Source organism: Harmonia axyridis, chromosome 5, assembly GCF_914767665.1.
Source record: "Harmonia axyridis chromosome 5, icHarAxyr1.1, whole genome shotgun sequence".
In the NCBI taxonomy this organism is placed as follows: Eukaryota; Metazoa; Arthropoda; class Insecta; order Coleoptera; family Coccinellidae; genus Harmonia; species Harmonia axyridis.
This window is the reverse complement of record NC_059505.1, coordinates 3266716-3281241: the sequence shown is the minus strand read 5'-3', so window position 1 is coordinate 3281241 and position 14526 is coordinate 3266716. Positions and strand designations below refer to the sequence as shown.

At 34.8% G+C, this 14526-nt stretch overlaps 3 protein-coding genes across 5 annotated transcripts; 2 read left to right on the top strand and 1 right to left on the bottom strand.

Annotated features, from left to right (window-relative positions):
• The first annotated feature begins 425 nt into the window (after window positions 1-425).
• Window positions 426-2577, top strand: LOC123680198. Its single transcript, XM_045617982.1, has 3 exons — window positions 426-827; window positions 880-1241; window positions 2557-2577. The coding sequence occupies exons 1-3, from the start codon at window positions 434-436 to the stop codon at window positions 2575-2577; spliced, it is 777 nt and encodes a 258-aa protein (XP_045473938.1). The 5' UTR covers window positions 426-433.
• A 763-nt stretch (window positions 2578-3340) lies between these two features.
• Window positions 3341-9690, bottom strand: LOC123680027 (carboxypeptidase D-like). Of its 3 annotated transcripts, none has more exons than XM_045617664.1 (8): window positions 9453-9690; window positions 8594-8724; window positions 8156-8489; window positions 7664-7846; window positions 6534-6652; window positions 6294-6473; window positions 5795-5956; window positions 3341-3881 (listed from the first exon to the last, which is right to left on the bottom strand). In XM_045617664.1, the coding sequence occupies exons 1-8, from the start codon at window positions 9637-9639 to the stop codon at window positions 3360-3362; spliced, it is 1818 nt and encodes a 605-aa protein (XP_045473620.1). In that variant the 5' UTR covers window positions 9640-9690; the 3' UTR covers window positions 3341-3359. The 3 variants fall into 3 exon arrangements, with proteins under 3 accessions (XP_045473620.1, XP_045473622.1, XP_045473621.1); XM_045617666.1 differs by having other exon boundaries at window positions 3745-3881; window positions 5734-5956; window positions 9453-9688; XM_045617665.1 differs by having other exon boundaries at window positions 3766-3881; window positions 5770-5956; window positions 9453-9688.
• Window positions 9691-12720: 3030 nt separating this feature from the next.
• On the top strand, window positions 12721-13125 carry LOC123680197 (FUN14 domain-containing protein 1A-like). Its single transcript, XM_045617980.1, has one exon. It carries the CDS (start codon window positions 12721-12723, stop codon window positions 13123-13125), a length of 405 nt encoding a protein of 134 aa, XP_045473936.1.
• The last annotated feature ends 1401 nt before the right edge of the window (window positions 13126-14526 follow it).

The window sequence follows — 14526 nt, the reverse complement described above, 5'->3', positions numbered from 1 at the left end:
TCAGAAACGCGCAATTTTGAATTACAAATGGTTTCCAGGTGGAAAAACTGTTTGGCAGGACCTGTCAGCAGTTTATTCGCGTTTACCCGCGGCAAAACTTGACATTTGTTGTCACCAAAAATTACAATACATTTTAAAACAAACGTAATTATAACCTCCAAGGACACCAGAAAACGACGCTCAACAATTTTTTCTGATTTTATTGTCAAGTGCTAGTTAGTCAGCTCATATCGTTAAAATGAGTCGCTTTGGAAGCGATTCTTTGTCTAATATTGATCTGGCGATTGAGAAAAGTATACCGTATAATACCCTCAGAACTCATACTTCAATATGGAAACAGTTCATGACATTCTGCAAAGCAAAGAACTATGAGCTTATGGAAAACACAACTTTAGAACAACTAAACCTAATTCTGAAAGATTGGGCGTGGAATATGAAGAAGGAAAACGGTGAAAATTACAAAGAACTAGTTGTGAAGACAATGTGGAACACCGTTGCAAAAAAAATGCAAGAAATGTATTTTGTGAAGTGGAAAATAATTTTTGACCCATTTAAAGACATTATCTTTAAGTCTAGTAGGGAAGCTCGTAATGCGAAAAGAAGGAATTTGCAGACGTGTGCAAATAAAAGGAAGTGCAGCTCTGCTTCATTGAAATTGGATGAGTATTATGCAATGGTTTCATTATGGGATGAAAACACTCCAGCAGGACTCCAACGGAAATTTTACCATATCGCTTCAGTGGAACTTGCCTGGAGAGGTGGAGAAGCAGTAAACTGCAAAGTTCATTATTTTAAAGAGGAAGTGGATAATTCTGGGATGAAAACAGGTAGAATACACATTTCTTTAAATAACTGATTTTCAAAAATCCAACTTTTTAGGAAGAGTAGAATATAATCCTCTCTTCAATAAAACGGCACAGGGTGGAGAAAAAAAAATGGCCGAAAGTAAATGGCTGGTCCCTAACACGAAGAACCCAACCTTTTGTCCAGTCCGCCTAATTAAAATTCTGATGGTTAAACGTTCATCTAGAATGACAACTGATAGATTATTCTTAACGATTAACCCATCCTGGAACAAAGAACTTTCAAGTGGATGGTATAAAAACACTCCAGTGCGAAAAAATGAACTTTCGAAATGGACTAAAGAAGCAGCAGAGAAGGCAGGATTGAATACAAAAGGAATAAAAATAACAAACCACTCTATACGGTCGACAGCAGTCAGTAACTTAGCTAAAGCAGGGGTAGGTGAACAACAATTAATTAAAATTACTGGCCACAGTTCAGCCAACTCAATTAAACGTTATCTGCAAATGGATAATGAGCACTACTCCAACATCATAAACACCCTTAGAAGTGACGCCTCAGAACCTCCAGCTAAAAAGCAGAAAACAGAAGATCCTGCAGTCACTCCTCCCGCTTCTCACTCAACAGATTACATTAATGATGTACCTACACCCCACATCTTCAATGAATCAACAAAAGTTTCAAACAATACCTTTACCGTGTACCAAAATTGCAATTTATATTTTAATTGTACCATAAATAATTAAATTTGTAGTATTTTGGATTAAATAAAATTGAGTATCTGTTTTTCAGTTTTCAAATTAATACCTATACATAGGTAATGCATGCAGAATAATCTGTTACTCAGGAAATAGTCTTGTCAAATACCATTCGGGCATCTAATTTTTCCTGCGAAAAAAATCGAAAAAACACATTGCAAAGTAATATTTTTTGACAAAAAGCATTCGTGCAGGTGCAAAAATCCTCGTCTTCGACTCGGATTTTTGTTGCCACCAGCACTCATGCTTCTTGTCAAAATATTACTTAGCAACGTGTTTTTTCGATTCTTTTCGGAAAAATTAGATGCCCTTATGATATTACTTACGAATATATCCCTCCTGTCAAAAATTCCATGTAAATGGAATGCAACTATCGAAAATTCTGTTCATAGATGCATAGTTTCTATGCATCTTACACAGTTCGAATCTATGGCAATTCCATTTTACATCAGTTTGACATGTGATGTAACAGTTTATTCGGGAAATATTCCCCCGAATTACACTCGTGCATCAAGATGACCGGATAATTTTGCATTCCAGCGTGTTTTCCTTGAAAAACTGTATTCGGTCATTTTCAATTTTGGAGAAAGAGCCCTCCACCTTCGGTGTCGGGCTCTTTCTCCAAAAATGAAAATGAACTCATGCAGTTTTTATGACAACACGCTGTCATGCAAAATTATCGGTAATTTTGATGCACTTGTGCAATTACTTACGATTATATTTTATCTTCAACTTCATATGAAACATTTTCTAGTAAAATTCATTTTTCTACTCGACGGTAGCTATTACGCCTCCTAGCGGAAGATGTATGAACTGCAAAACAATTTCCAGTGTGTTTTCTTGAACACTTTAGTGGTAAAATTTTTTACCACTACTACGATGAGTGGATCCAGAGAAATAGCCGCTTACTTTGCTTATTTGCCCACCCTGTACATAATAATGACGAGAATATTACAAAGTTTCACAGTAATAAAAAATACTCCGTTCATTTCAGGTAAAGGCTTTGCTTGAGTAACCCCTACTATTTGTGTACGTAGAATCGACTGAAATAATAAAAAATATAGATTCTAATTTGAAAATCATGAGTTTTGATGAATTTGAGTAGTCCAAGTTCATAATCTTCTTATAAACACCCTGTACATTTTTGGTTCAAGCCGCAAACAGTCTTATAAAATACTACGTATTTGCAGAATCGAGAAAGAAAAAAAATTTTTCGAAAAAAGCTTTTTCTGCTGAAATATTCAAAAAAATGTGAGTCCTCATCGCCACCATTTTTGTATATGATTCCCAATAACTCATGAACCGTTGAGTTTTCAGCCAAGGTATGACATATTGACGAAATTGCCATAAAAAAAGCTATCTAATGATGCAATATTGAAGTAGTTGTCAGTTTCCGGCATAACCGGAAGTTGTAGAGAAAGATCATGGTCTCAAACCCCAATATGCAAATTTTCAGCTCAAAATTATGATTAGTTTTCCATAAACGTCTAATAGGCTATCCCGGTGAATCACCCTGTATCACAACTTCTCGGGAGCATACATATTGTGAAGTGATGATTTTTTAAGGAAAAAAGGACGATGAAAACTCTTGTCATTTTCCCCCTCATCTATGCTTTTTAATTTAAAAAAAAAATTTTAATTTTATGCACTCATTCGGTTAATAATCAGCTGATAAATATACTTATGTATACTTGTGTAATTTTGTGTGACTACAAATTGAGTTCCCTGGTGGTTCACAGCAGGAAATATTTCAATTGTTCAATTGTAAAATATTGTGCTCTCATCTATCTTGGAATTTTATTTTAATAATATAATACAGATTGTCATTATTGAATATATGTAAGCATTTGTCTTCATCGTGTTCAATGTTATTGAGTTGCTGTTGTTCGTTCTATTCTTTTTCTTTAATATCTCTTGGTATTTTTGAAAAAGCTGATCCAAGGCTTTTATCTTTTCTGTGTCAGACGTATCATCGAAATTCTTCAGTATTTCTTCATACGGTGTGAAGTCCTTTATTTGTAGTGCTGTCCGCATAAATTCTTTAACTTTATAATTCAAAGTGAAGGTATGAAGAACTCCATTCAACGTTTCCGATAATTGCTTGAGTACTTTGATTTTTTCAGTTTCATTCTTCTTATCGAAATCTTTCAATACCGAATCGAAAATGTTGTTCATTTCATTTGTCATGATTTTTCGTATGACATCTTCAGTTAAGTTCTTATAGAAATCGCCGAATATCTTTCTGAGTGCTTCATCGATTTCGTCTGGGGTTAGAGAAAATGGATAAGTGCTTTTTTCTGAATCATTCAGTATACGCCCCTGAAAAAAATACATTAGTTATTGCTTTTATGGTCATACAATATTACATTCTACCGAATGTCTTTCAGTAGCTATGTGCAGGGTATCTCAAAATGTTAGATTTTTGAGAGTTTTCTCAGTTATGAGTAGATATAGAGTCTAGCTCTAATAGTTTCTTTGGTACAGAGTGATTTTCAAATTTCGACATGTTAGTGTTAGTTAACTCTTGAAGATAATACACACATCGTCAAAAGTTTTGGTCCCCAAGTTTTCTCAAGAAATCTATATTCTAGATATGAGATGAATATTTTCCTCTATTTCAACTGCAATATATTTGATAAGAAATCTTTGTTTGTTACACTTTGCTTTATGCAGGATGAAACAAAATAGGAAAAATGAGAAAAAATCTAAATTTATCGATTATTTATTTTTGATTAATTCAAATTTTCAAATTCTAACCTCAGTAAACTTGTTTTTTAGTTATATATAGAGGTGAACAAACATAATGAAAAGTGAGCTTCCCTAAATGTAAATGTGACTCCGAAATTATGACATTCAAGTATAGGGAACAGTACATGAAAAATATTCAGTATTTCTTGAGGATTCCAAAAGGCAGAAAATATACACGGTGGTCCATTCGAAGTAACAAAGTTCATTTTTATTCCGTAAAGAGGAAATACTTGATAACAATGTAAATAACACCATAATATCGGCCATATCACAAAGTACTTTCACACCAAAATCCTATAAAAGTCTTGCAATTTGTTTCCAAGATAATTTAGGCGTTCCATATTTGAAACGTACTCTGTAAAGGGTGTTTTTTTTAGAGCTATAGAACTTTGAATTGCAATAAAACAACGATGGATTATTCGATTGACATGAATTTCATTTATCCGCAAGATAATCTTGTGGCATTACATTTTATATATGATTTCTGGCATATAACCGCCACGGCTGGCTCGGATGTAGTCCAATCTGGACGTCCAATTTTCGATGACTTTTTCCAACATCTGTGGCCGTATATCGGCAATAACACGGCGAATGTTGTCTTCCAAATGGTCAAGAGTTTGTGGCTTATCCGCATAGACCAATGACTTTACATAGCCCACAGAAAGTAGTCTAGCGGTGTTAAATCACAAGATCTTGGAGGCCAATTCACAAGTCCAAAACGTGAAATTAGGCGGTCACCAAAAGTGTCTTTCAATAAATCGATTGTGGCACGAAGTGTGTGACATGTTGCGCCGTCTTGTTGAAACCGCAGCTCCTGGACATCATGGTTGTTCAATTCAGGAATGAAAAAGTTAGTAATCATGGCTCTATATCGATCACCATTGACTGTTACGTTCTGACCATTATCGTTTTTGAAGAAGTACGGACCAATGATTCCACCAGCCCATAAAGCGCACCAAACAGTCAGTTTTTCTGGATGTAACGGTGTTTCGATATACACTTGAGGATTAGCTTCACTCTAAATGCGGCAAGTTGTTTGTTGACGTAGCCATTCAACCAGAAGTGCGCTTCATCGCTAAAATGGACGTAGTGCGCGATACGTACTCCGCACAGAACCATTATTTTCGAAATAAAATTGCACTATTTGCAAGCGTTGTTCAGGCGTGAGTCTATTCGTGATGAATTGCCAAACCAAACTGAAAATAAATCACTTGACTGCTGTTAAATCGGTCGCCATCTTGAACAGTAATGCCAACTTAAAGTTATATACCTCGAAAAAAAACACCCTATATAATGAAATACGAAAAAAGAATCCGATCAAAGTGAAAAAATTCGCAGTTCAGATTGAAATCCACTGATTGGCAACACTGGGTGTCACAACCATTGGCAGATAATTTTTGAATTGAATTATACTGAATTAAACCTGTCTATTGTCCCTTTGAGTCTCGGATTCAACTGCCTTCCACGCATGGTGTACAACTCACTCCGGATCCCTCTGTAGGTTCGGATCCCTGCAAGGCTGCACTTATTGGCGTTGTTGCATTTATCAAAAAAATTCGAAGTTTTGTGTTTTTTGGGCAATTTATTCCAGTTTGGTCTCTCACTTCGAAGGTAACAATTTTGGGATAATATCCAACTGCTTCTACCTGCAATATATACAGATTATGAACAATTTAAATTGATTATTTATAAATAAAAACAGAAACATAATTAGTCAACGCTGAGCAGGCACGAAAATCTGGAGCAGTGGTTGCCTATAAGCGAACAAACTAGCACAACTTGACGCTGCTTGAGAGCAACTGTCAGCTATCAATATGAAGATGAAGGCTTTCGTCGAGATCATTCATGTCTAGAATTCGAAGCACAAGAAATATATGAGCAATTTTAAACGAAATTAATTTTGGACTCCATAACTATCACTTTGTATTGAAATCAATAAATTGCATTGATAGCTAAATCGATATGCACGCTCATAGAACCCACCTTTAATTGGTAAAATCCTGGTAGCAGTATTCTCCAGAAATATCCATTTTGAGAAGATTTAAAAGTCATGTTCCTCCCTATAATTTCAATATTTGCATTTTCTATTGGCCTTTCATCTGAACTATCAAGAATTTGGCCTGAAACACCTTTCAAAGCTTCCAAAGAGTAACTTAAGAGTGACTGAAAATAGAAGACGGAGTTGTAAATACTTTTTCTCTGATTCTGAAATGAACTTATTACCTGCTTATTCTGTTCCCAGAGTTTCTCCAATTCTTGAGGTAATGGATATTTACAACATGATATTTCTAAAGTGATTTCCATACACCCTTTCTTGAAATAGTTATAATCTTGCATGCCACCTGAAAATAATGTCATAAGTACCAGATCAAAGTAGAGAAGAGGCTTTAATATGAACTTTTCTACATTTTTTTCCAATTTGGTTCTTGGTTTCATCCAAAGGGCTATCAATTCCGATTTTGGTTGAGTTGGACGCACGTTGAATTCTTGGACAGACATATAGACTCCAAATTATCAAGGTTATCAAGCTGTAATCGATTCTAAAGTGCCGAAAAAAACTCAATGAAATAGATAAGAATAACAATGTCTGTTTATAGTCTAGGTTCCCGATCATTCTGGAATTGAAAGAAATGTAGAAACCAACAAACTTGCCAGAAAAAGAGCACAAACTGCTTTACTTGACCCAGAACCTTTCTGTGGGAGGTATATGTGGTATAAGAAAAAGTTTCAGTAGAGGGAAAAAACCCGCAAGAGAAACACTCTGACGGAATCTTCTTAGGTTAGATCATTCCAGAAAGTTTCTTCGAAACTTTGATAATGCGAGATCTAAGAAGTATCTGAATCTCAGCAAGAATACTTTCTACACCCCTTCACTGGATTCCTTACAGGGCATGGCCACCTCAGGAAGCACCTTATGAGAACGAGTCTAGCAGAAAACCTCTGTGGGAAGGAGAAAGAAACTCCGGATCACCTGGTGAGGGTATGATCGCTATCACTAGCCAACGAAAAAATGCTTCAGACAAGAGACTTGTAGAAGTGAGGAAGTAATCTCGATGAACCCATCCCAGATACTGGAGTTCATCAGAACTATCGGAAAAGAACGGTAGCTGTAGACTACAACGACAAATGTCGAGCTCTGATGGGGGACACAATGGAACCCTTCCTTAAATCTAAATCTAAATTCTAAAGTGTTTGTGACTGTTGATTCTATCGAATTTTTTGACAGGCTGATTACTTGGTAGAGCCAAAATTCTGAACCAAAAAATCAATTCATATTATTGTCTATTTTATATCTATATCATTTCTCTGATCATTATTCTATCCTAATAATCTCCTGGAAATGAATTTCATACCTGTAAAAGAATACCACGCGGCTCCGTTAGTAATACCATCTTCAAAATATGGAGTTTGTGGTTTTGTATCATCTTCACAGAGTCCTATTTTCATTTTGGGATGGTTTCTCGCATAAGTTCTCGCCAAATGTTGGAATACATCATTATCTGGTGTTAGAGATGGGAATTTTTCTGGTGTAGATTCTAAAAAGTAATTTTTAGGGAGGATCACTTTATGCGGTTGGAACTACACAATAAAATCTCTAAAAATCAAGTAGCTTGATATGATTCAAGTACTTGATGAATAAATACTTGACTTGATATTGAAAAAGTACTACTTGACTTGAGCTTGACTTGAAACAAATCAAGCTCAATCCAAGTAGCTTGAAAATCAAGCCAAGCCGTGAATTCCTAATCAGAACTGAAATCGGTACATATTGCGGTTTAAGATGAGTCAACTTCTATACATAACTTCTTTATATAAGGATATGAAAAGTAATGAAAAATACATACTTGTCACTTTTTCTGAATCAAAAGGATAGTTTGCTACCATGGCTCCTCCGTGTAATCCAGCAGATAAAACGAATGGTATTTTATCCATCCAGGCCATCACTGCTTCCGTTTCAGGTTGTCTAGGATTTAGATCCTGATGGAAATAATCGGGAAAATTTCTGTTCAAATCTTCCGTGTTGCCTTTGACGCCATTCAGACGACCATGCTCACCAACGCATTGACCTTCAGTAGATATACTGAACCCATCAGGATTCAGGCTAGGCAACAGGTGAATGCGGGAGTTATCCAGCAGACAACTCACTGAAGGATCTTTGTCATAATTATCTCTCAAATACTGCGGAAAAGAAATAATTATAAAACACTCTGCAAATTTTGAAATGTTTGTTGCGTATGTTTTGTTGATTTTTCAAGAAATAATTTTATTTCTCTGATGCTCACCTCCATGAAATGTAAAAGTAATTCTCTTCCAACAGCCTCGTTACCATGAATATTAGCGACGAATTTGATGTTAGGGAGATCAGACCTAGCTGTTTTAGAACCACTGAACTCCATAACCCATAATGGAAGACCTGAAAATGTTAAAAAAATAAACACCCTGTACATTTTCGATCCAAACTGCCATCAGTCTTTTAATACTACGTATTTGCAGAATTCAAAGAGAGAAAGGTTTTTTTTGAAAAAAAAATTCCTCTGCAGAAATATTAAAAAAATGTATATCCTCGTCACCACCATTTTCTTCATAAAAACCCCATCAATTCATGAACTGTTGAGTTTTTACCCAAGGTGTGGCATATTGCTGAAATTTCCATCGAAAAAGCTATCTAATGATACAATAATATACTGGGTGTGCCATTTGAAATACGGAGGTAGTAGTCCGTTTCCGGTATAACCAGAAGTTCTAGATATCTAAAAATATTTCAGGGAGAAATATCATTATCTCAAACCCCAACAAATTTTTAGCACGAAATTATGATTAGTTTTCCATAAACGTCTAATAGGCGGTGAATCACCCTGTATTTATGAATGTTGTGAGTTATGAATGAAATTTGAGATAGATAAATAGCTGAAGGGGGAAATATAAGGGGGACACACTATGGCTCCATCAGTTTCGAAACTATTCGATTTTCACCTATTACTAAAATATTGTTGTATTTTTTCTTATAATATATTGTCTTCATATGATTATATCGGTAAATATCAACATTCCTTCAATATTATAATAATTTTAATAAGGTTTTTGAAAGTTTTTTCATGTTATATTTACATTTATTTATCATTATATTATATTTACACTTACCGTTGGTCGACCTGCCAATGGAATACAAGCTTGTATGAATATTTTTAGTGATTAATGAAAAATTTCTCATCAACCTCTCCATTTCCTTATTGTTATGATACTTGAAGTCAAGACATTCTGAAGGGTAAAAATAGACAAAAATTATCAAAAGACACAAAACTACCGGCATAACACTAAGTGCATGCATCGTTGTTGATATTTTATAGAAACATAATAAGGCAAAGCTCGGTGATAACTAAAATTGAAGGTTGAGGTATTCGACCGTGATTTTTTTATCTTTAGGAAATCCTATCAACCAGTGGTCATCTTTCGTCATAATGCGGTGTTATACTCTGAAAAATATGAACAATTTTTTTGATGAAGATAAGCTTTCGTGGAGATATTCCTCCGGAAGCTTCAAAAGAATATCTCGAAATTGAAGGAGTCAATGAATACATTCCTACTATAGAATAGTCCAAAACGAGTCATCTGATGATTCTGTTATCTATAGGGATTCTAGTGGATAAGCATTCTACCAAGAGGGTAAAGAAATCAGACAGGAATTGAATAATTCAAGAATATTTCACTGAAAAATTTATTGCAAAGTGTTATTTATGTAGGATTTTTTTTTATATTGTTGTCTAGGGGTTATACAAAGGCCGCCGGTACTTAACTATTGTTTATTCACACTTTGTACAATACTGAACGTCAATTGAATGTACATCCACTGAACTTTCGTCTATTGTCTGATTATTCGAGTAGATCCTTCTATATCTAACGTCGAATTATCTAACTAGGTGCGTCTAATATATTTTACGTCGAATCATATGCGTCTAATCTCTAATCTCTCACGTCGAATTATTTTACTTTTCCCGTCTAATTTTCAACCCCATGTCCGTCTATTCTCTAACGTCGAATACCACCCTCGTTCATCTGTATCGTACTTCAGTCTCAGTCTTAAGTCTCAAGTACTTCTTCCCCTTACGTCTCCCTATATCGATAAATCTGCATGGTCCACCGTTTTAGGATCGATCGCGTAGTTTTCGTTTCGTCAAATCAGTAGCGTATCATTGGTTAAGAATTCAGATCCCACATTTATATAATATATTTTTTCGAGAAAGAGCAATACATCAGCAAAGGAAATGTATACGGGGAGTTATACATTTCAACGTATAACACAAAAGAATAGATAAAAACCTCAGCAAAAACTCTGTCTTCCCGTATAGGTGTAGCGATTGGTTTATTTATTTATTGACAAAATAAACTGACATATTTATATTGAAGGGCTCCTTCTTCATCCAAACAAGATTCTTTCATCCTTCCTATTCACCAGAAGTTAACAACCCATATATCATAATTAAATCTGAAAATAAAAAGAAAATATCCATAAAGGAGTAATAAATTCATATTCTTGGATGTACAACTTGGTTATCGCAGCATCAAACTCCATTTGAATTGCTCAATATGAGATATTGAGCAATTCAAATGGAGTTTGGTTCTGCGATAAACAAAGACCATTTGAATCCAAATTCAAAACAAGTATAGGAAAACCACTTATTTCAAACTTCCCGCGTTTATCGAGTTTGTTCGAGAACCAGACGCCAGGGGGAGCTATGTCAAAATAATTCGTTTTAGGGAGAGGAGTGTCCCATCTATGGTATCTGTATTCTGTAATCTGTGCATCTTAATTTCTCCTTGAGTTTGGCGTTGTCAGTTGTATAGCACTGACAGTGTCATCTGTGCGGCAGGCCTGGAACTTATTTGTGGCATTTCATAAAGCCATGACTAAGATGCATAGAATACCTGGTGTGTCTACTTATACCTGTAAAACTTTCGGACAAAACGGGAGATTTTTCGGATTTATACCTACTTGATTTCGAGGTTTCGCGGGCTTTTCAGATGGCGCATACATCGTTTACATTTGACATTTCTCTCAATTCGCCACTCTTATGAACCAAGGGCGTAGATCTTTTTTTTCTTGGGGAGGGATAATCGAAAAAAAAATTTTTGAAAACTTTTATTCATATCTGTAATGTTAGAAAAAGAAGTTTGATAATGAAGATTGAACCAAATTACTCGAAATAATTTTTGTTGTAACTAATTCGGTTGTTCTTACCTTGTTCTGAAATAAGAGTTACGAAGGAAAATGAGAAATTACTTGGATAATTTTGAGAAAAAAAAGTTTCATGAATATGAGCCCACAAAGGCTTTGCTTTCAATATACAGGTTGTTTCTAGTGTGTCGTACAGTTTATCAAATATTTATTAGTCTTCGCTACAGATTAGGTAAATAAATACCAAAACTTATAATTAATGCAATCATTAGAGCTTACTAGCTGGATCTTTATAATAATTTGGATTTTCCTGAGGATTACTAGAGATTTTTCTCGAAATTGATAGCAGATACGACAAAACTATAACAAACCAAAAAGTGTAGTACTGGACCAGAGTTATTTCTACATTTTTCTAAACTAACAGCCATTCACCAAAATATAGTTTTGGAGGAAGGAAGCAGGCATCCTTCCAGAAAATATATCACCCTGTAGATTTGCATTCAAAATTAGCATAGTGAACATAGTGAAAACTTTAAACTGGAATATCTATGGCCAATTCATATTAAATATCTTGTGAAGGGAAGGTTATACGAGAAAATAACTTGAACTTCAACACATGTATCTCAAAACAAAATGTTTGGGGACTAATGTTATAGGACTTTTTTTCTTAAAATGGTCCGGAAATCTGTCATTTTCATTTGTATCTCCAATTTAGGAGCACCGTGTAATTACCCCATAGACCAAATATCACATATTGATATTAGGTCTATGAATTACCCCCAGTAACCCCCTATTTCTACGCTCTTGTCGTGAACTTTGAGTATAGAACAATAATATTTTATATTCTATGGTCTGTCATTATATTCCATTCATTTGAGTAAAAATTCGATATGAACTGAATTGTAATTTATTGTGAATGTTTGCAGTGTCTAAAATCAGTATTTCCTTTTTAAACGGCACCAGGCAGATGCGGGAATTCGAAAATTTTAAAGAGCGCCACCTTACAGCACTCTGGTGAAGCACACCACCAAAACAACAGGTGGGTCTCTCAAAAAGTCTGAAACAAAATCGAATCAGTAAACACACCAGGTATTCTATGCATCTTAGCCATGACAAATAGACGCTTTTGTGATCAAACCAGATCTCGAAAAAAAAAATTTGATCCGAATGACATTCACATATTTCACTAATGACAGCTGCTATTGACTTGTAAGAAATTTTATAGGAAAATTACGAATGGCTTCTAAGACCGTGGAAGATGCAATTTTGCAGAGAACCAATCACAACCATCCAAATATTTTTGAGAAAATATTCTGTGAAATCAGGGATACGACTTCTTCAAATCAAATGCTTATAGGAATGTCTTTAGGATGGGTTAGTGGTTTCTTTGCGTTGAAAATAGGAAGGACTACAATGATGGCAATTGGTGGGGGTATGATCTTATTAGAGATGGCTAATGCGAATAAATTGATCAAAATCAACTGGGATAGAGTCAATGAAAATTTTGAGGATGTAAAATATGAAATCAAAAAGCAGAAGGAATCTACTTGGATCAATGAAGCAGTGTATTTTGCAGAGAAGTATACCTCGTTCTCAAGTGGATTCTTGGGTGGTTTCCTAATTGGTTTAGGTTCTCACTAAATTCTTTAAGTAGTTTCTGAACTTTAAACGGAATGTTCAAGTACTTTTCCACAATTGCTGACATATTGCTGTAAATAATTTTTTATTTTTATGGAATTATAATTTCAAATTTGATTGCAATTGGCATTTCTTCATTGGACACCTGACACTCTAGCTTAATACTAATGTTATTGTAATACTTCAAAACACTCGGAAGAACTCCGCAAATTTTATACAATATTTCATCATTTCATTTTACCTTGAATAATATTTCAAATGCAAAGATTATCAATGAAATTCACTTCTGAAAAGCGAAGGTATTCAATTACCAAAGTCCTAGGAGAGAAAGAAACGGAAAAATTAACAATAATATCAGAAAACCTAATATCACTTCGCTCTCAAAAGTGACCTATTCTTTCCAAGCTTTAAAATATAGATGAAAACTGAAAATTACAAAAAACAATAGATTGTTGCGACTACGAGAAGACTCGCTGTGCGAAGCCTGTCAACACAAAATACAATAAATTCTTCCAATTCATGCTTATCCATCCATTTTTACTTTCGCTTTTGCTTTAACTTTTGCTTTACTTTTTGTAACTTTCGGTTTGACTTTCAGTTTAACTTTGGCTTAAATTTTTGCTCAAGTATTTGTTTTAACTTTTGCTTCAACTAAAGAATTACCATTTGTTTCAGCATTTTCTTCGACTTTTGCATTAGCATTGGCTTTTTGCATTCGCTTCAAATTTTGCTTCAGCATTGGATTTAGCAGTTGCTTTAGCCCTTCCTTTAGCAATTGTTTTAGCATTGGCTTTAGCAGTTGCCTTAGTATTTAGTTGAGCATTTGCTTTAGGAGTTGATTCAGCATTTGCCTTCAAATGTGCTTTTGGTTTGACTTTCAGTTTAACTTTGGCTTAAATTTTTGCTCAAGTATTTGTTTTAACTCTTGCTTCAACTGAAGATTTACCATTTGTTTCAGCATTTTCTTCAACTTTTGCATTAGCATTGGCTTCAGCATTCGCTTCAAAATTTGCTTCAGCATTGGATTCAGCAGTTGCTTTAGCGCTTCCTTTAGCAGTTGCCTTAGTATTTAGTTGAGCATTTGCTTTAGGAGTTGATTCAGCATTTGCCTTCGAATGTGCTTTGGCAGTTGCTTAAGCGTTCGTCTTAGAATTGTAGCATATGCTTCAGCATTTGCTTCAGCAGTTGCTATCATTGATTTGGCATTTTATTCAGCAGTTTACTTAGTATTTAGTTTTGCTTTTGCGTTTGGTTCAGCTCTCGCTTTATCATTCGCTTCAATTTTACTTTAGCATTTGCCTCAGAATTCGTTTTGGCAGTTCCTTGCCTGAGAATTCCCTTCGGCATAATTGCAACTTTTACTTTTACAATAATTTTTATTTTTATTTTTACTTTCCCTTTCTT

What these genes read in the sequence shown, in the direction of transcription:
- LOC123680027 (XM_045617664.1), bottom strand. Translation starts at nt 9,639, where the DNA reads ATGCATGCACTTAGTGTTATGCCGGTAGTTTTGTGTCTTTTGATAATT. An exon ending in TACTTTTACATTTCATGGAG is followed by an intron (nt 8,490 to 8,593) that starts GTGAGCATCAGA and finishes TCTTTTCCGCAG; the next exon opens with TATTTGAGAGATAATTATGA. An exon ending in TCTGGGAACAGAATAAGCAG is followed by an intron (nt 6,474 to 6,533) that starts GTAATAAGTTCA and finishes TTCTATTTTCAG; the next exon opens with TCACTCTTAAGTTACTCTTT.
- LOC123680197 (XM_045617980.1), top strand. Translation starts at nt 12,721, where the DNA reads ATGGCTTCTAAGACCGTGGAAGATGCAATTTTGCAGAGAACCAATCAC.
- LOC123680198 (XM_045617982.1), top strand. Translation starts at nt 434, where the DNA reads ATGAAGAAGGAAAACGGTGAAAATTACAAAGAACTAGTTGTGAAGACA. An exon ending in TAATTCTGGGATGAAAACAG is followed by an intron (nt 828 to 879) that starts GTAGAATACACA and finishes CCAACTTTTTAG; the next exon opens with GAAGAGTAGAATATAATCCT. An exon ending in GTAACTTAGCTAAAGCAGGG is followed by an intron (nt 1,242 to 2,556) that starts GTAGGTGAACAA and finishes CGTTCATTTCAG; the next exon opens with GTAAAGGCTTTGCTTGAGTA.